This window comes from Bombina bombina, unplaced genomic scaffold (assembly GCF_027579735.1).
Source record: "Bombina bombina isolate aBomBom1 unplaced genomic scaffold, aBomBom1.pri scaffold_1218, whole genome shotgun sequence".
NCBI lineage: Eukaryota > Metazoa > Chordata > Amphibia > Anura > Bombinatoridae > Bombina > Bombina bombina.
Genome location: NW_026513069.1, coordinates 1 through 22,500, shown reverse-complemented (window position 1 = coordinate 22,500; position 22,500 = coordinate 1). Strand labels below are relative to the sequence as shown.

The window sequence follows — 22,500 nt, the reverse complement described above, 5'->3', positions numbered from 1 at the left end:
ACTCTCTTTTTCACTTTAGCAAAGCTAGCAGGTTCACAGGACAGCAACAAAATAAATGAAAGTTGTTTTTTTCCGTTTTTGTTTTATTTTATATGATTTAACATCCAGCCCCAACCCTAAGTTCCATTTACTAATGCCTCTCACTGGATTGGTTCAGCCCAAATAGGACTGCCTCAAATAAGCAGTTAATGGGCCATGCAATGATCTTAACCACTTTCATCCAGTAGATGGCGCAGCATGTTGTGTAATGGGCAGACCTGCTTGTGCCTCTTCATTGCACAACATATAGCTGTGAAAAAAAAAATGCTGGGGAAAATAAAAAAATAAAAAAAAAATTGTATTTTAAGTCAATAAAAAAAAAAAATATTTTTGCCCATATGAGAGGTGAAGCACTGCCTCACCTGCCTCTAGTGACTGCACATCACTGGATACAAGGTAAGTGTATTAATATAACTGTTGGTTATGCAAAACTGGGGAATGGGTAATAAAGGGATTATCTATCTTTTAAAACAATAAAAAATCTATTGTAGACTGTCCCTTTAAGCTATAATACTATTAATAGAAACATAAATGGCCTCTATTCAAAAATTAACTACACATATCTCAATCAGGCTCTTTTTAATTTGCGTCGTATTTTCCTGCATATTCAAAATGAAATGCAGTCAAAATACAATGCTAATATTCGGGCAAACTGTAGATCTTGAAAAAACTGTGTATTTTATCGTACTAAATTTGGAAGGTGACCATGGATAGCAACTCCTCCACATTTACCTAAACATGTTATATTTTTACCCCCAGAGGCAGAACTTTTTTTCATTTTCTGCAATGAGATTTATTTTAGTGAAACATTTTCTGCAGTTTTTGACCTTACTCAGTGTGCATGAGGACAGGTTCATGTACAGCCTCGCTGATGTCTGCTGTACGTTCCCACAGTGTCATTCTGCCTGGGAACCTGCTCTACTGTACTGCTGGGGTCTATATGCTTATTTTGGAGGGGCTGCTGCTCCATGCTTATACTGCTGATATACTATATGCTTCATAAAGGATGGCACTTAGAAAACAGAATTTATGCTTATCTGATAAATTACTTTCTCCAACGGTGTGTCCGGTCCACGGCGTCATCCTTACTTGTGGGATATTCTCTTCCCCAACAGGAAATGGCAAAGAGTCCCAGCAAAGCTGGTCACATGATCCCTCCTAGGCTCCGCCCACCCCAGTCATTCGACCGACGGACAGGAGGAAATATATATAGGAGAAACCATATGAAACCGTGGTGACTGTAGTTAGAGAAAATAATTCATCAGACCTGATTAAAAAAACCAGGGCGGGCCGTGGACCGGACACACCGTTGGAGAAAGTAAATTTATCAGGTAAGCATAAATTCTGTTTTCTCCAACATTGGTGTGTCCGGTCCACGGCGTCATCCTTACTTGTGGGAACCAATACCAAAGCTTTAGGACACGGATGAAGGGAGGGAGCAAATCAGGTCACCTAAACGGAAGGAACCACAGCTTGCAAAACCTTTCTCCCAAAAATAGCCTCCGAAGAAGCAAAAGTATCAAATTTGTAAAATTTGGCAAAAGTGTGCAGTGAAGACCAAGTCGCTGCCTTACATATCTGGTCAACAGAAGCCTCGTTCTTGAAGGCCCATGTGGAAGCCACAGCCCTAGTTGAGTGAGCTGTGATTCTTTCGGGAAGCTGCCGTCCGGCAGTCTCATAAGCCAATCGGATAATGCTTTTAAGACAAAAGGAAAGAGAGGTAGAAGTCGCTTTTTGACCTCTCCTTTTACCAGAATAAACAACAAACAAGGAAGATGTTTGTCTGAAATCTTTAGTAGCCTCTAAATAGAATTTTAGAGCACGGACTACGTCCAAATTGTGTAACAAACGTTCCTTCTTTGAAACTGGATTCGGACACAAAGAAGGTACAACTATCTCCTGGTTAATATTTTTATTAGAAACAACCTTTGGAAGAAAACCAGGCTTAGTACGCAAAACCACCTTATCTGCATGGAACACCAGATAGGGCGGAGAACACTGCAGAGCAGATAACTCTGAAACTCTTCTAGCAGAAGAAATTGCAACTAAAAACAAAAGTTTCCAAGATAGTAACTTAATATCTATGGAATGTAAAGGTTCAAACGGAACCCCTTGAAGAACTGAAAGAACTAGATTTAGACTCCAGGGAGGAGTCAAAGGTCTGTAAACAGGCTTGATCCTAACCAGAGCCTGAACAAATGCTTGAACATCTGGCACGGCTGCCAGTCTTTTGTGTAGTAAGACAGATAAAGCAGAGATCTGTCCTTTTAGAGAACTTGCAGATAATCCTTTCTCCAAACCTTCTTGTAGAAAGGATAGAATCTTAGGAATTTTTATCTTGTTCCATGGGAATCCTTTGGATTCACACCAACAGATATATTTTTTCCATATTTTATGGTAAATTTTTCTAGTTACAGGCTTTCTAGCCTGAATCAGAGTATCTATTACAGAATCTGAAAACCCACGCTTTGATAAAATCAAGCGTTCAATCTCCAAGCCGTCAGTTGGAGGGAAACCAGATTCGGATGTTCGAATGGACCCTGAACAAGAAGGTCCTGTCTCAAAGGTAGCTTCCATGGTGGAGCCGATGACATATTCACCAGGTCTGCATACCAAGTCCTGCGTGGCCACACAGGAGCTATCAAGATCACTGAGGCCCTCTCCTGATTGATCCTGGCTACCAGCCTGGGAATGAGAGGAAACGGTGGGAATACATAAGCTAGGTTGAAGGTCCAAGGTGCTACTAGTGCATCTACTAGAGTCGCCTTGGGATCCCTGGATCTGGACCCGTAGCAAGGAACCTTGAAGTTCTGACGAGACGCCATCAGATCCATGTCTGGAATGCCCCATAATTGAGTTATTTGGGCAAAGATTTCCGGATGGAGTTCCCACTCCCCTGGATGGAATGTCTGACGACTCAGAAAATCCGCTTCACAATTTTCCACTCCTGGGATGTGGATCGCAGACAAGTGGCAGGAGTGATCCTCCGCCCATTGAATTATCTTGGTCACTTCTTTCATCGCCAGGGAACTCCTTGTTCCCCCCTGATGATTGATATATGCAACGGTCGTCATGTTGTCTGATTGAAACCTTATGAATTTGGCCTTTGCTAGTTGAGGCCAAGCTCTGAGAGCATTGAATATCGCTCTCAGTTCCAGAATGTTTATCGGGAGAAGAGACTCTTCCCGAGACCATAGACCCTGAGCTTTCAGGGATTCCCAGACCGCGCCCCAGCCCACTAGACTGGCGTCGGTCGTGACAATGACCCACTCTGGTCTGCGGAAGCTCATTCCCTGTGACAGATTGTCCAGGGTCAGCCACCAACGGAGTGAATCTCTGGTCTTTTGATCTACTTGAATCGGAGACAAGTCTGTATAATCCCCATTCCACTGTCTGAGCATGCACAGTTGTAATGGTCTTAGATGAATTTGTGCAAAAGGAACTATGTCCATTGTTGCAACCATCAATCCTATTACTTCCATGCACTGAGCTATGGAAGGACGAGGAACAGAATGAAGTACTTGACAAGAGCTTAGAAGTTTTGATTTTCTAACCTCTGTCAGAAAAATCCTCATTTCTAAGGAATCTATTATTGTTCCCAAGAAGGGAACTCTTGTTGACGGGGACAGAGAACTTTTTTCTTTGTTCACCTTCCATCCGTGAGATCTGAGAAAGGCTAGGACGATGTCCGTATGAGCCTTTGCTTTTGACAGGGACGACGCTTGAATTAGGATGTCGTCCAAGTAAGGTACTACTGCAATGCCCCTTGGTCTTAGAACCGCTAGAAGGGACCCTAGTACCTTTGTGAAAATCCTTGGAGCAGTGGCTAATCCGAATGGAAGTGCCACAAACTGGTAATGCTTGTCCAGAAAAGCGAACCTTAGGAACTGATGATGTTCCTTGTGGATAGGAATATGTAGGTACGCATCCTTTAAATCCACGGTAGTCATAAATTGACTTTCCTGGATGGTGGGTAGGATCGTTCGAATAGTTTCCATTTTGAACGATGGTACCCTGAGAAATTTGTTTAGGATCTTCAGATCCAAAATTGGTCTGAATGTTCCCTCTTTTTTGGGAACTATGAACAGATTGGAATAAAATCCCATTCCTTGTTCTCTTATTGGAACTGGATGTATCACTCCCATCTTTAACAGGTCTTCTACACAATGTAAGAATGCCTGTCTCTTTATTTGGTTTGAAGATAAGTGAGACCTGTGGAACCTTCCCCTTGGGGGTAGTTCCTTGAATTCCAGGAGATAACCTTGAGAAACTATTTCTAGCGCCCAAGGATCCTGAACATCTCTTGCCCAAGCCTGAGCAAAGAGAGAGAGTCTGCCCCCCACTAGATCCGGTCCCGGATCTGGGGCTATCCCTTCATGCTGTTTTGGTAGCAGTGGTAGGCTTCTTGGCCTGCTTACCCTTGTTCCAGCCTTGCATTGGTTTCCAGGCTGGTTTGGGTTGTGAAGTATTACCCTCTTGCTTAGAGGATGCAGAATTAGAGGATGGTCCGTTTCTGCGAAAGGGACGAAAATTAGGCGTATTTTTAGCCTTAAAAGACCTATCCTGTGGGAGGGCGTGGCCCTTTCCCCCAGTGATGTCTGAAATAATCTCTTTCAAATCTGGTCCAAATAATGTTTTACCTTTGAAAGGAATGTTAAGCAATTTTGTCTTGGAAGACACATCCGCTGACCAAGACTTTAGCCAAAGCGCTCTGCGCGCCACGATAGCAAACCCTGAATTTTGCCGCTAATCTAGCTAATTGCAAAGCGGCATCTAAAACAAAAGAGTTAGCCAATTTAAGTGCTTGAACTCTGTCCATAACCTCCTCATACGAAGATTCTTTACTGAGCGACTTTTCTAGTTCCTCGAACCAGAAACACGCTGCCGTAGTGACAGGAACAATGCATGAAATTGGTTGTAGAAGGTAACCTTGCTGTACAAAAATCTTTTTAAGCAAACCCTCTAATTTTTTATCCATAGGATCTTTGAAAGCACAACTATCTTCGATAGGAATAGTAGTGCGTTTGTTTAGAGTAGAAACCGCCCCCCTCGACCTTGGGGACTGTCTGCCATAAGTCCTTTCTGGGGTCGACTATAGGAAATAATTTCTTAAATATAGGGGGGGAACAAAAGGTATGCCGGGCTTTTCCCACTCTTTATTTACTATGTCCGCCACCCGCTTGGGTATAGGAAAAGCGTCGGGGGGCACCGGAACCTCTAGGAACTTGTCCATCTTACATAATTTCTCTGGAATGACCAAATTGTCACAATCATCCAGAGTAGATAACACCTCCTTAAGCAGTGCGCGGAGATGTTCTAATTTAAATTTAAATGTCACAACATCAGGTTCAGCTTGATGAGAAATTTTTTCTGAATCTGAGATTTCTCCATCAGACAAAACCTCCCTCATGGCCCCTTCAGATTGGTGTGAGGGTATGTCAGAACAGTTATCATCAGCGCCCTCTTGCTCTTCAGTGTTTAAAACAGAGCAATCGCGCTTTCTCTGATAAGTAGGCATTTTGGATAAAAGATTTGCTATGGAGTTATCCATTACAGCCGTTAATTGTTGCATGGTAATAAGTATTGGCGCACTAGATGTACTAGGGGCCTCCAGTGTGGGCAAAACTGGTGTAGACACAGTAGGGGATGATGTAGTATCATGTTTACTCCCCTCATTTGAGGAATCATCTTGGGCAATATCATTATCTGTGGCATTACTGTCCTTACTTTGTTTGGACGCTATGGCACAATTATCACATAAATTTAAATGGGGAGACACATTGGCTTTCATACATATAGAACATAGCTTATCTGATAGTACAGACATGTTAAACAGGCTTAAACTTGTCAACAAAGCACAAAAAACGTTTTAAAATAAAACCGTTACTGTCTCTTTAAATTTCAAACTGAAAACACTTTATTACTGAATATGTGAAAAAGTATGAAGGAATTGTTCAAAAATTACCAAAATTTCACCACAGTGTCTTAAAGCATTAAAAGTATTGCACAACAAATTTCAGAGCTTTAACCCTTAAAATAACTGAACCGGAGCCGTTTTTAAATTTAACCCCTATACAGTCCCAGCTATATGCTTTGCTGAGACCCAACCAAGCCCAGAGGGGAATACGATACCAAATGACGCCTTCTAGAAGCTTTTTTAGTGATTCTTAGATCCTCACACATGCATCTGCATGCCTTGCTCTCCAAAAACAACTGCGCAGTAATGGCGCGAAAATGAGGCTCAGTCTATAACTAGAAAGGCCCCCAGACTAAAAAAGGTGTCCAACACAGTGCCTGCCGTTTTTTAAACGTTCCCCAAGATTATAATGCCAATTATTAGCTAGAATCTGCATAATATGCCCCAATAAAGCAATCATTTTAGCCCATAAAAATGTCTACCAGTTTTTAAGCCCTTTTTTAAGCCCTTTATTCTTTTATGTTTGACTAAGAAAATGGCTTACCGGTCCCCATGAGGGGAAATGACAGCCTTCCAGCATTACATGGTCTTGTTAGAAATATGGCTAGTCATACCTTAAGCAGAAAAGTCTGCTAACTGTTTCCCCCAACTGAAGTTACTTCATCTCAACAGTCCTGTGTGGAAACAGCAATCGATTTTAGTTACTGTCTGCTAAAATCATGTTCCTCTTACAAACAGAAATCTTCATCCTTTTCTGTTTCAGAGTAAATAGTACATACCAGCACTATTTTAAAATAACAAACACTTGATAGAATAATAAAAACTACATTTAAACACCAAAAAAACTCTTAACCATCTCCGTGGAGATGTTGCCTGTGCAACGGCAAAGAGAATGACTGGGGTGGGCGGAGCCTAGGAGGGATCATGTGACCAGCTTTGCTGGGACTCTTTGCCATTTCCTGTTGGGGAAGAGAATATCCCACAAGTAAGGATGACGCCGTGGACCGGACACACCAATGTTGGAGAAAGGAGTCTCTCTCTAAATATATTAATATACAGGTGGCCCTCGTTTTACAACGGTTCAATTTACACCGTTTCAGAATAACAACCTTTTTTCCAGTCATGTGACTGCTATTGAAAAGCATTGAGAAGCAGTGCATTTATTAAAATAGCCAGTAGGTGGAGCTGTCCGCTTGTGTTGCAGCAAAGCCAAGCAAGCTAAAATTAATCAGTTTAACCAGACCTGAGCTATTGAGCAGATTTCAAAGGAACAATATCTTCCTGTCTATAAATCCGTCCAGATTGGAATGCATAGAAAGAACTATTTGCAGAAAAATGCACGTGAAGTCTGTGTTGTGTGATTATTTTATTAGGTTTATAATGCTGTTTTGCAAATGTTTTTGTTCATTTAACTTAGTTTAATTATATATTCTGTGTTGTGTGATTATTTTATTAGGTTTTTAACCTCTTAAGGACATATGACGGAAACACACACACACATATTAACACACACACATATTAACACACACATATATATACATACATACACATATTAACACACATTTATTAAAAAACTAAATCTGGCTCCTAAGTATATTGGTTGGCTCCTAGACTCCTATACAAAAAATTGTTAAGCCCTGACTTACCTTTTCTGCAATGTGCTGTTACCCAGTACCGCACTGGAGTTCAGGAAGGGAGAGGAAATTGAAATGGGGAACATAGTAAATATTTACACAGACAGAATGGAACAGTGACACCTGCAGGTAGAAATTAAGGTGCAGGCAAATTTTTTATTTTTTTAACCGTCATGGCCGGTCTTTCTGCAGACACATACAGTTTCTGCGATGAGATTGCACAGTGTTCTGCCTTGGGGTTTTTACCGTGGGAATTACTTCAGAGAGGTAATGTGAGGGGGGAGACCATGGATAAGTTCCCAACAGCAGTTGCGGCGCTGGGGGCAGGTATTGGAACAGATCGCTTTTTTCCCAATATCATTCATGGGCTCCGCAAAACTTTGTTCCAATATTGTTCCTGGGCGTCGCAACTGCCGCTGGGAACCTATCTATGGTCTCGTCCCCCCTCCAACGGTGGGATGTGGTACCTTCAGAATTTGGGACGCTAAAATACACCTTTACCAAAAGAAGCATAGAAATTGGGAGTTTTTTTTTATTTTCGCAGCATTTTTTTCTAATTTTATGTATTTTTATGCCACTAATCATTGGCTAAATGGCTGTTTTCAGCTATGGAAATGTAGTGCATTGCTTCTCTGGTGTGAGCACTAAACACTAAGTACATTTAATGCATGTCTCTCTAATCATGAGTGCCGCCATTTTGGAACCTAGGTTACACTGCAGGTATCGGAAGTGAGTTGCTGCACATATGCAAACAAATCAACACTGGAATATAGTGAAATATAGATGTCAACATGGTGCTGATGAATAACCTCATTACCTCAATACTATGCTTTCAAACTGTATTTTGTGTTTAGCCTCATATTTAAAGGGACATTAATCACTTTTCAAGGGTTAAAACAGCCATACGTAAGTTATAATGCAATAAGTAAAATACTTTTATGTCCCCTTAACTATTTGCATTTAAAAAGGTATATGTCCCTAACATAAAAGGCCAATCATGATAACAGAGGACTTGCAAAGATATTATTTTTCACAAATAATATACAATACTGTTCAGTAAAGCAAATGCTCACCTGCGCAGCTGGGCATTTTCACTCCTTAGAGGTTGAAGTGCAAGGGCTATTTCAGCATGTACATTTGTGCTTCCAACTACTGCTGGAAGCAGTGATACACTGTGCTCCAGTTCTGTAATCAGGCGCAAGGCTTCTCCATCGTCTAAAGGGCAAATGTAGGAAATCAGAATACATGTAAAATAAGTGTGAAAAATGGCTATTACAATGAAAAGAGAGGCACAAATACTTTGACAAATAAGATTTTGGAGGAACTGCTAAATTTAAAAACATAGGTAATAATTATTGGTACTTTGATTCCTACTAATTAAAAATACCAGAAACATCCAGAGTCCAGGTACTTGCTGAATGGTGCATTGTGTGGTACACCCTAACAAGCCAGATTTTAAATATTTCCATTATGACAAAGTTTAGTAGTTCAACTATTGCAACAGTTTAAAGCAGGGAAATAATTGAAATCTAGTCTGTAATAGTTCCTTAAAGGGACACTGTACCCAAAAAATTTCTTTTGTGATTCAGATTAAGAATGAAATTTTAAGCAACTTTCTAAATTACTCCTATTATCAAATTTTCTTCATTCTCTTGGTATCTTTATTTGAAATGCAAGAATGTAAGTTTAGATGCCGGCCCATTTTTGGTTAACAACCTGGGTTGTCCTCGCTGACTGGTGGATAAATTCATCCACCAATAAAAAAAGTGCTGTCCAGAGTACTGAAACCAAAAAAAAAGGTTAAATGCCTTCTTTTTCAAATGATGATAGCAAGAGAACGAAGAAAAATTGATAATAGGAGTAAATTAGAAAGTTGCTTAAAATGGCATGCTCTTTCTGAATTACAAAAGAAAAAATTTGGGTTCAGTGTCCCTTTAAAGAGTGTGATTGAGAAACACTGATTATAAAGCCTAATTCTGAAAGAGAGGGGATTCAGCACTCTTATTGCCCAATAATATCAATAATAAGATGTATAGGAATGGAGTCCATATCACACAGATGAACCACATCACAAGGTGTCATTTAATAACAACACCAGGCATATAGAAAAGACACACAGAAATAACCAATTTGTAACTGAAAAAACAGAGGGAAATCTATAAATACTCATTGTATACATGACCTACAAGCAAGTGGCTATTATGAACCAAAAAGAGAGAAAGCAGTAAAGAGGAGTCTGAATGTAGTACATCTTGATATCATAAACCAAGTTTCCTTTGAATATACTGTATTTGGCTTATTTACTTGAGATTCAGAAAAGAGAAATGTTCAGATTTTATTTAAAATACTCAGACAAGCAATCTCACATTTTCCAACATAACTAAATAAATTATAAACAGTGGATTTAAAATCTGCTGCAAACAGCTGCAGTGAATTCCAGATGCAGTTCTACCACTGCTGCTGCTGTTTAAAGAGCAGATGTTTACATTTTGCCTTATACTACTTGGTTTTCTAGAAGTCCACACATACAGCTCTGTAAGTTCACAATAAAGATCTCTATGCAAAAATGAGACATTTATAGAGAAAGCTGTAACTTTCTGTGACTAAAGCAGAGTTTTACCAATCACAACGCAGGATGGTAACATCAAATTAGCTGCACCAACAAATAGAACCGATTATTTCAAGGAAGGCTTGAAACAAGAAATGATATATAGGCATACATACTCAGAGATATTGCAGGTTCGATTCCAGACCACCTCAATAAAGCGAGTCACACAATTTTGTTTTGTTTGTCAATAAATATAAAAGTTATGTTCACACTATACTGTGGTCTAGTGTGCAATAGCATTATGTCTAAAAAAAACAATGCTGTCCTGCTGTCTCATAAGCCAACCTGATTACACTTCTCAACCAGAGAGAAAGAGAAGTAGCCTTCTGACCCTTACGTTTATCAGAGAAAAGAACGAACAGTGCAGATGATTGCCGAAAATCTTTAGTTGCTTGAAGGAAAAGTTTGGAATACGCACAACATCCAGGCTATGCAACAGGTGATCCTCTTGAGAAGAAGGATCAGGACAAAAAGAAGGAACAACAATTTCCTGATTGATATTGAGATCCGATACTACTTTGGGAAGACCCGCCTTATGCGCATGAAAAATAAGTTAAGGGGAATCCCACTGCAGAGCCGAAAAGCTTGGAAACTCTGCGAGCAGAAGAAATAGCAAGGAGAAAAAAAACTTTCCAACAACTTAATATCAACAATGCATAGGCTCAAAACGGAGCCTGCTACAGAACTTTTAAGAACAAGAATAAGGCTCCAAAGAGAGCAAAAGGTTTAAACACAGGCCTGATTCTGACCAAGACCTGCACAAAGGATTGTACATCTGGCAGATCTGACAGACGTTTGTGCAAAAGAATAGACAGTGCAGAAATCTGACCCTTCAGAGTGCTGACTGATAAGACTTTCTCCAGGCCCTTCTGAAGAAAAGACAAAATTTGAGGAATCCTCACCCTGCTTCAAAAGAAACTCTTCAATTAACACCAATGAAAAAAGTATTTACGCCATACCTTACGGTAAATCCTACGGGTAACAAGTCTATGAGCCTGAAGCATGGTATAAGAGACCTTCTCAGAAAAACCACGCCTAGCCAAGACTAGGCGTTCAATCTCCAAGCAGTCAGCTTCAGAGAATCTATATTTGGATGGAGGAAGGGACCCTGAAGTAGAAGGTCCTTCCTCAAAGGCAACCTCCATGGGGGGGGGGGGGGTTGGGGAAGAGGTGACATCTACACCTGCGAGGCCAGGCAGGAGCTATTAGAATCACAGACGCCCTCTCCTGCTTGATATGAGCTATGACTCGAGGAAGGAGAAGAAATGGAGGAAACGGGTAAGCAAACCTGAAGTTCCAAGGCACCGAGCGACAATCAAAGCGGCTAGTATATCTCTTGATCTTGAACCGTACTTTGGAAGCTTGGCGTTCTAGACGCGACGCTATCAGATCCAACTCCAGAACCCCCCACCTGAGGGTTAACATTGTGAAAACCTCCGGATGGAGAGCCCACTCCTCGGGATGAAAGGTCTACCTGCATAAAAAAAAAAATCTGTCTCCCAGTCGTCCACCCCTGGGTTGTCAATGTCAGAGAGGAGACAATTGTGAGACTCCACCCATGGGAGAATGTGAGTCAACTCCTTCATTGCTAACGAACTCCGAGTTCCTCCCTCGTGGTTGATGTATTCCACCAAGGTGAAGTTGTCTGATTGGAATCTGATAAACCAGACCAAAGCTAGTTTAGGCCAAGTTGATAAGGCATTGAAGATTGCTCTTAACTCTAGGAAGTTTATGGGGAGAGAAGACTCCTCTCGAGTCCAAAGACCCAGAGCCTTTAAAGGACCCCAAACTGCTCCCCAGCCTGACAGGTTGGTGTCCATGGTCACAATCACCCAGGATGGTCTCAGGAAGCATGTACCCTGAGACAGATGGTCCTGCAAAATCCACCAAGAAAGAGAATCTCTTGTTGGGGGATCCAGAGCTATCCTCTGCAAGAGATCAGAGTGGTCTGAGCATGCATAACTGTAGGGGTCTCAGATCGAACAGAGCAAAAAGGAATAATGTCGATGGAAGCAACCATTAGACCAATTTCTTCCATACACTGAGCCACTGATGGACGGATAGAGGACTGACGTGAAAGAAGCAAGAAGATTGGATTTCCTAACCTCCGTCAGAAACATCTTCATGGACAGAGAGTCTATAATCGTTCAAAAGAAACACAACCTGGTGTCTGCCACCAGGGAACTCTTCTCCAGATTCACATTCCACCTGTGGGAACGTAGAATAAATATCAACATTTATGTATGAGATCTTGCTAACTGAAAAGACGGCACCTGAACCAAGATGTCGTCCAGGTATGGCGCCACCGCTATTCCCTGAGATCTGACCACCGTCAAAAGGGCCCCTAGAACCCTTGTAATATTCAAAGAGCCATAGCAAACCAAAGGTAAGTACCACAAACTGGTGACCACCGCAGGAAGGGCAAACCGCAGGAATTGGTGGTGTTCCCTATGAATGGGAAAATGAAGATACACTTTTTTCAGGTCTATGGTAGTCAAGAACTGACCCTCCTGAACCAAGGGTAGAATGCAACGAATAGTCTCCATTTTGAAGGACAGAACCTTAAGAAATTTGTTGAGACACTTGAGTTCCAATATGGGACAGAAAGTTCCCTCTTTCTTGGGAACCACAAACAGGATTGAATAGAATCCTTGACGCTGTTCCGCCACGGAAACCGGAACAATCACTCCCAGAGAGATAGGATTTTGTTTTTCTTTAAAAAGAAACATCCGACCTAGGACCATACAAGATGTCACGGACATAAAAATAGAAATCTCCTCAACAAGAGACAGATTGAGATAACATCTTAGCTCTAAGAAGGTCCCAAGCAAGAAAAAGATATATATATATATATACATATATACATATACACACACACACACACACATATACACACATACACACACACTCAAGTAATATAAAACTAGCAGCACCAAAGATATAACAATTACACAGGTCCTCTTGTTCCTGCTTTTCTTAGCATTATTTGCAGGAACAAGGTGCAGGGAGATTGTTAATTTATTAAACTACTGGTCAAAGTCAAGAGGAATATAAGAGAGAGATAAAAGTAATAAATATCAGAAAGAATAAAGCCAATCTTGCCCAGCACTTGGACTATCCTGTTTAGTTAACTATTGCATTACATTAAGACAGGGGTTTAACCAAGGGTAAATAGCGGTACAATTTAAAATACCAATTTAAACACAAAACTTGCTTCAATATTACACTTGGGGAACGAACAACACCTCTATACAAGTAAAGAACTGACGGATGCAGGGTTTTCTATATTCAACAATTGGTATACTTTAAGGCAGTGTCATTCTTACATCTATAAACATAAGGAGAGGAATAATCTTCTACGCACACTTACCCCGTTTGAGGCTTTATGCAACTCTACCTCACCCATTAGAAGAACCCTCTCTCTCACTTACTCCATTTTACAATCTTCAACAAACACACCGTATTATATAGATAGCTGGGAAAAGGAACTTGAAATAGACTTGACACACAAAGACAGATCACAGATATTTTCGGCAGTGACTAAGGTGTCTGCTTCTAGTAGGTTGATTGAGATGAACCTTAAAATAATTCAGAGGTTAGAATTCATAAACTTTTTCCCAAAAGTAGCAAAGTTTGCTGGAGATGTGGAGAACATCTGGGCACCATGTCACATATATGGTGGACCTGCCCCCTTATAGAAAAAATCTGGGAAGAGATAGCACAAGAAATGTCAAAAATGGTGGGAATTACATTACCAGCAGACCCACTTATACGGTTATTCAATATCACACCACATAAGATTTCCAAGGACAAAAGGAACTTAATCTTTATAGGTAGTAATAGCGTTAAAAAATTAGTGGTGGGGAATTGGAAAAGCAGATTAGTACCGAATGTTGCACAGTGGTTATACACTTTTAATCAGATCCTAGAACTTGAGGAATACACTTATTTAACCAATAAAAGATTAGACACATATGCCCAAATGAAGATGCTGTGGGAGGAATATGTGAATTCTAGAACCCAGGTTCCACAAACTCTACCTGAGGCCCAATTATAAGTTTTAAGCAGATAAATAGCGAGAGCTAACATTCCGACATTGTTGTTATTGTTGTTGTTATTTGTTATGTTATGATGTATTTCTCATTGTTAAAATGACAGCGGTACCCAATGTTTACATGTAGTGCATCCCAAAACCGGAGGATTTTTCCTGTAAACTTTCACTGAATAATATGTATTATGCATTGTTTGTAAATTTTCTCTAATGCCTTAATAAAGCTGTCTTTATAAATAAAAAAAATAAAAAAACTTGCTTCAATATATACTAATTTATTTGCCATTACTTAAACAGCATTGTAGGCTATCCTATTTGAGCACATTACAAATCTTATCACAATATAATTCGATATTAACCCAAAGTAATAAAGTCCATTTAGGCTGGGGATTCTGATGTGGCCAGTTATCTTTTAATCAAGAACTTATTTTGAAACAATTAACATTGCACAGTTCATAGTTAACTGTATCCATAAGCCTTTTTTGAGAAAAAAGCAACAGTTGCGATAATGTAAACAATTCACTTTTAAGTAGTGCCCGGACCTCCGGTTGGTTTCAGAGAGGGGGTTAGCAAATAACAACCAAACCAATAACTTTGTTGTCCTTTCACCGTGCGATCCTCCGCATACTTTGGTTACTCAGATCTACTCACTTGATTTTTGACAGTCCTCCTCCTCTTCACCTTGCGAAATACCAACCGATTTAGGAGTTCCCATGGACTGCAGATTCTTGTTGCAGTTCCTATGTCTGGTATATCCGCTCCACTGATGCAAGTCATCGCAGTTGCTTGTCACAATCCCTCTGTCAAATATATTCACTCCAGCAGTTGCAAGTTAATACTTGCCGATTACCATCTTGATTGGGCTATTGGTATTATTTTGTGCTATACAGGACTCCTCATAATCGCATATCACTCATAGCGATTTACAAACGCCAAGCTACGCGCGTTTCACCCTCTGTGGCTAAGGGCTTCTTCCGGCAAACCTTTTTAGTGATGTCATCCAGGTAGTACATTTTTATTCAGTTGTTGCAACTTCTCCTGTTACAATTAACTCATTCATTTCAGCCAGGTGAAATATTTTTTACTTGCAAGATCCGTTGCTTAGCCTAATGGAACAGTATAATATTTTTAGATATTTATATTCACTGTGTCACAAACACATAATATGCAATGCTAAATAACATTTCCTATCATATTATCAATTTTCAACATGTTAACCTTATTGCATATTCACTTGGAATTATTTTACCCAATATAAATATCTAAAATTATTATACTGTTCCTGAGAAAATCCATTAGGCTAAGCAACGGATCTTGCAAGTAAATATTTCACGGGCTGAAATGAATGAGTTAATTGTAACAGGAGGAGTTACAACAGAATCATCTCTGGGGATCCCCAGCCTAAATGGACTTTATTACTTTGGGTTAATATCGAATTATATTGTGATAAGATCTGTAATGTGCTCAAATAGGATAGCCTACAATGCTGTTTAAGTAATGGCAAATAAATTAGTATATATTGAAGCAAGTTTTGTGTTTAAATTGGTATTTTAAATTGTACCGCTATTTACCCTTGGTTAAACCCCTGTCTTAATGTAATGCAATAGTTAACTAAACAGGATAGTCCAAGTGCCGGGAAAGTTTGGCTTTATTCTTTCTTATATTTCATACTTTTATCTCTCTCTTATATTCCTCTTGACTTTGACCAGATATATATATATATATATATATATATATATATATTGCATTATTTAACCCCCTATACCGGTGCCATTACAAGTTATGAAAAACACTGCTTGCGCATGCAATATGGAGATTTTAAGCTCCATACCGCACAACAAAACAAGCGCTGTGTTTGACGTGCTTGTGCACGCTTTCCCCATAGCCATCAATGGGGGGAGCCGTCAAATAAAAGTCAACACCTGCGATCGAGGAAACAAAAGCTCCGTAACGCAGCCCCATTGATGTCTATGGGGAAAAAGAAAAACTTAACACCCTTACATAAACCCCGAGTCTAAACACCCCTAATCTGCTGCCCCCAACATCGCTGACGCCTGCCCACAGTTGATAACCCCTAATATACCGCTCCCGATATCGCCGCCACCTAAATAAAATTATTAACCCCTAATGTGCCACTCCCGATATCACCACCACTATACTAAAGTTATTAACCCCTATTCTGCCACTCCCCAACATTGCCTCAACTAAATAGTTATTAACCCCTAAACCTCTGACCTCCCACATCACTACCACTAAATAAACCTATTAACCACAAAACCGCCAGCCACCCACATCGCAACAACAATTAACCCTGTGACGTGAGTCACCAAGATCTGAGGGCCTGTTATGGAACATTCTTTGGGCTGGAGGTACATGGGCTTAAGGATACCCAGAGACTGCATGGAAATGTGGAATTTTATATGCTGGACACCCCATGTACTTTCATAACTCTGTCTTATGTCCATGTCACCCTGTATCCATAAATACAGGGTGTGAGTGCCCCTTGTGGGAGCAGTTGTGACTCTATAAACCAAGTGAGCTTAATAATTAAAGGATCAGTCAATACAGTACAGGGAGTGCAGAATTATTAGGCAAATGAGTATTTTGACCACATCATCCTCTTTATGCATGTTGTCTTACTCCAAGCTGTATAGGCTCGAAAGCCTACTACCAATTAAGCATATTAGGTGATGTGCATCTCTGTAATGAGAAGGGGTGTGGTCTAATGACATCAACACCCTATATCAGGTGTGCATAATTATTAGGCAACTTACTTTCCTTTGGCAAAATGGGTCAAAAGAAGGACTTGACAGGCTCAGAAAAGTCAAAAATAGTGAGATATCTTGCAGAGGGATGCAGCACTCTTAAAATTGCAAAGCTTCTGAAGCGTGATCATCGAACAATCAAGCGTTTCATTCAAAATAGTCAACAGGGTCGCAAGAAGCGTGTGGAAAAACCAAGGCGCAAAATAACTGCCCATGAACTGAGAAAAGTCAAGCGTTGCAGCTGCCAAGATGCCACTTGCCACCAGTTTGGCCATATTTCAGAGCTGCAACATCACTGGAGTGCCCAAAAGCACAAGGTGTGCAATACTCAGAGACATTGCCAAGGTAAGAAAGGCTGAAAGACGACCACCACTGAACAAGACACACAAGCTGAAACGTCAAGACTGGGCCAAGAAATATCTCAAGACTGATTTTTCTAAGGTTTTATGGACTGATGAAATGAGAGTGAGTCTTGATGGGCCAGATGGATGGGCCCGTGGCTGGATTGGTAAAGGGCAGAGAGCTCCAGTCCGACTCAGACGCCAGCAAGGTGGAGGTGGAGTACTGGTTTGGGCTGGTATCATCAAAGATGAGCTTGTGGGGCCTTTTCGGGTTGAGGATGGAGTCAAGCTCAACTCCCAGTCCTACTGCCAGTTTCTGGAAGACACCTTCTTCAAGCAGTGCAGGACAATGCTCCATCACACGTGTCCAAGTACTCCACAGCGTGGCTGGCAAGAAAGGGTATAAAAGAAGAAAATCTAATGACATGGCCTCCTTGTTCACCTGATCTGAACCCCATTGAGAACCTGTGGTCCATCATCAAATGTGAGATTTACAAGGAGGGAAAACAGTACACCTATCTGAACAGTGTCTGGGAGGCTGTGGTTGCTGCTGCACGCAATGTTGATGGTGAACAGATCAAAACACTGACAGAATCCATGGATGGCAGGCTTTTGAGTGTCCTTGCAAAGAAAGGTGGCTATATTGGTTACTGATTTGTTTTTGTTTTGTTTTTGAATGTCAGAAATGATATTTGTGAATGTTGAGATGTTATATTGGGTTTCACTGGTAAAAAATAAATAATTGAAATGGGTATATATTTGTTTTTTGTTAAGTTGCCTAATAATTATGAAACAGTAATAGTCACCTGCACACACAGATATCCCCCTAAAATAGCTATAACTAAAAACAAACTAAAAACTACTTCCCAAAACTATTCGCTTTGATATTAATGAGTTTTTTGGGTTCATTGAGAACATGGTTGTTGTTCAATAATATAAATTATCCTCAAAAATACACTTGCCTAATAATTCTGCACTCCCTGTATATTATATATATATATATATATATATATATATATATATATATATTTATATATATATATATATATATATATATTTATATATATATATATATATATACACACATTATATTATATACACACACACATACTATATATATATATATACACACACACATACACATATAATATATATATATATATACACACACATTATATATATATATATATATATATATATATATATATATATATACACACTCACACACACATATATATATATATATATATATATAAATACATATATTATTATATAGATAGATAGATGATAGATAGATAAGAGAGAGAGAAGAAGAAAGAAAGAAAGAAAGAAGAAAGAAGAATACGAAGAATGAAAGTAAAGAAGAAAGAAAGAAAGAAAGAAAGAGAAAGAGAAGATAAGAAGAAGAAGTGAAAGAAAGAAAGAAAGAAAGAAAGAAATTAAAATATACACAAAATAACTCTTGGGCAAATTAGTGATAGATTATATAAATTAGTGTCAATAAACAAAAATTAACTTATAAGTGTCCTGTACTCTTCATTAATGGACTGCCAAAGAACTATAAGGCAGATACAACCTCATTATATAGGGAAAGCTCTCTGACTTACAAAGAGCTATCCCTGAAAAGGAGTGAAATGTACTTTAACCTATACAGTACAGACGGTGGATTGCTGCATTTATGGTTAGTCAATGCTTCCTACACAATATTTGGAAACAATATAAGGAACTTTATCAGTAAGTAAAAGCAAGCAACTGATAAAAAATTAAATTTATCACACATGTGCCAAATATTCAAAAATTATGTGCTACAAAGAGGATAATATTCAAACGCTACTAAAGTAGGCCTAATGATAGTTCTGAGGAAAAATACCCTTAGTCGCCACTAAATGACGGAAGACACCAGGGAATCCTCCGATTCTGTCAGGCTGAAAAAACATAACCCTTCTAAAGCCAATTAAAATTATCTTTGTAGAAACAGACTCCATGAGGGCAGCGTAGGTTGACAGTGAAAAACAGGGTCCATGATGAAATGCTCGTAGACACATGGTCAGAGCTCAAAATTAACCCAGAATCTCCGGCTCACAAAGTAACCACTGAACTACAGTGGATAAATAAAAATACACGTCAACATCCTCTCTGAAAGAGCCCTGACACCATAATACCCCCCCAAAAAAGTGTATCTTACATGTCCGAAATCAGAGAAATGCGCTGCTGAACTAGGACATAAGACGCGCAATGCGATCACCTCCTAAACAGCCGGCATTAGAAGCAAAAGAACAGCGGTTAGGAAAAAAACAATATAAGGGACCACTGAATAAGAGGCTACTATATAGTTATGGTCCTCCGCTACTGATCACTCCATTTGGTTGAAGGCATCTGAAACTATACGAGTAAAAGTCCCAACCATGATCTGAGAGAAGTCAGATCCTCAGTATTAGCGTATTATCTTGGCAGCATGCGAATTGATCGCACAAAACTACGCAGTAGAAAAATAACCCACACCTTAACTCCCTTACATGCCAACATGCTATGTAAAGGGATTTCAGTATATAAAACACACAGATAAAATGCCATATGTGTTTCACTCCAGATTTGAGTTAAAATCAGCACAATCTTAGGATAGGTGAAAAGGTTTAACACAGTGAATAGAGTCCCTGACTGCCCAGGAGACCCTAACGGAGATCCGTGTAAATAAATCTGAACCCTAAAAAGGGCATCCATAGGTTGGTCCCCCATACATCCTAACATAAAAAGGATTAACTGCTGACTCATTACAAATAAATACCGGCAAACTGTAGTCTCTATATTTAAACAATTGCTGACACTGTAGTCTCTATATTTAAACAGTTGCTGACACTGAGGCATTTTAAAGCGTATTAGCCCCTCAATGTCCACCCACACAGAGAAATTATGAAAAAGTCCCTTACCCTCATCAGCCCTATTAGACAACAAGCCATGAGGGCAGGGATACAGGACTCACAGTTAGAAGTCTTCTTTCTTCCACACCAGCTTCTGGTTTGTCAGTTTCACTGGCTTCTGACAGGGATCCTGAAACCTAAGCTGTGGGCAGACAATCCTAGGTGTGACAGATCCAGACAACTTCTGACAGGGACCTGGAGAATAGGAAAAGCAGAGTAACCAACCCTGGTTTTCTATATAGGGGTAGCATAAATATTAGAAGGTAAGCAAGGACTACCTCACCGTCTTCTAACTGCTAAAAGCCACCATTACTCTAACTAAAAAGAATTACATGGACACAGCATAGCCCCAATTATTTCTTGCAGGGAAAAGTACCCATTAAAGGATTAAATATCTTCAGACACCATATTTGCACATCCTCCCGATGATAGAGGTAAAGAATGACTGGGGATTATGGGTAATGGGAGTGACACTTAACAGCTCTGCTGGGGTGTTCTTTGCCTCCTCCTGCTGGCCAGGAGTTGAATTCCCACTAGTACTTGGAATGAAATCGTGGACTCTCCACGCCATTGGAAAGAAAACCGATTTTCTACAAAAGAATAGAATAATGCCAAATAAAAATACTCAAAATTTAATTTTAAAGCAAGGTTAATATATTCTTCAATCACTATTAGCAAAAGTGGTAGCAGCTCATACATTAGAGAGCAGACTGGCTTTGCAAGATTGCTGTGGGTAATCTACTTTTTTTAGGACCTGAATGGTGGGTTAAAAATCGACGCACTGGTTCATCTATTAAACAACTTATCTTTTTTATACTAAAACAAACACACTTGATTATGTATTAGAAGAGTCATTACATATTTATATAGGAGAGCTTTCTCATTTAAGAATGGTATCAAAAAGCAGATGTTATTGATTCATTTATTTTAAAAACAAACAAGTTGCACTTTGCTTTTTACCTTGGTCTGCCACAAATGCCTTAATCTCTCCCTAGAAGATATTTGATGGGTTTTGATTTTTCTTTTCGTTTTCTCAGGACTGTTACTTTTAACTTTTTAATGTATTTTGGTTTAAAACTGTCTGACAGTCGATCTCCTCGCGCAGGTGCCAAATCAAAGGCACCATTCATCACTGGCAGGGACATCTATCTCTCTTGTGGATCCTTTTCTTTCAGTCTTTTGCTCCTCATGAGACATAGCTTTATGGTCTGCATATTCAGTCTATCAGACTTCAGATTGCTGTAGTTTAGCCAAGTGAGCTGCTAATGCATTGAAGAATATCTGATTCACTGACTTGCTTCTCATTTGTATGCTGTGACAGTGTGTCCAATGGATAAGTTGGTAGAGGAAACAGCTGGGCCTTGCTGCATTCTGCCTGGCCAGGTGATGGTATATAGGATGTCAAATATGGTATAGACTGGGGTTAGAAGTTGTGATGAAGCCTGACGGAAAGTGAGCAGCTCCCCTTGTGGCAACATGTGGTCGAAACCGTCACTGCTAACCATCTGTATTAAAAAATGCATGTACATTTATACATAATAATAATAATATTTTTCATGGAGAAAACATTTACATTGCCCAATACTTTATTTCCGTCAATAACTGCAATTACTAAAAAGTCACAGTAGCACTGAATAAAAAGCCCTTCTACAACTTCTATGATCACATTAGCAGTGTGTGCACTACTTTATACTTACAGAAACTAACATTCGGATGCTGTGGAGACAAGGCGGTGTGGACGATGGCAATCGACAATTAAGATGGTGGCAGCTTCAGGCCCTGAAAACAATTATTAGAATTGTATAACTTGTGTGAAGTTCTGACCATTATTACAGCAGAATTGTGAAAAAAAGATAAGCTATAACATACCCTGCTCCAAGACAGTTTGTGCAGACACAGCAGCAGGAACCTCCCCCCGCAGCTTGTAAGGGATGACTGCTGAGTGATATAGGACACTTGAGTTTGCACGTGCTCGTTTTATTGCTGTCCTTACAGCTGAAGAAAGTGAGCCGATAGCCCTGGGCTCTAGCACTCTTACAGGGTTTTGCCTTCTCAATATCTGATACCTCAGAAGTCACGGACTTCTTCAGAGATGCTAATGGGACTGTTGAATGATATTTGTTATACATGGAGATTTTATTTTAAAGTCCTAATTTAGTCACTAGATTAGGTTTTCCCAATGTAATTCAAAGTAAGAAATATGTAAACAAAAACTATGTTTTATTAA

General features: G+C 39.6%; 1 protein-coding gene across 1 annotated transcript in view; it reads right to left on the bottom strand.

Annotated features, from left to right (window-relative positions):
- The window catches only part of LOC128644691 (coiled-coil domain-containing protein 14-like), a gene marked incomplete at its 3' end in the record, with an annotated part of 72,151 nt that extends 57,187 nt beyond the window's left edge, over positions 1–14,964 (bottom strand). Inside the window, exons 1-2 of the mRNA XM_053697204.1 lie at positions 14,901–14,964; positions 8,664–8,805 (exon numbers count right to left, since the gene is read on the bottom strand). Of these exons, the coding sequence (XP_053553179.1) occupies positions 8,664–8,805; positions 14,901–14,964 (206 nt within the window). The remainder of the gene's footprint in view (positions 1–8,663; positions 8,806–14,900) is intronic.
- Between the last annotated feature and the right edge of the window lie 7,536 nt (positions 14,965–22,500).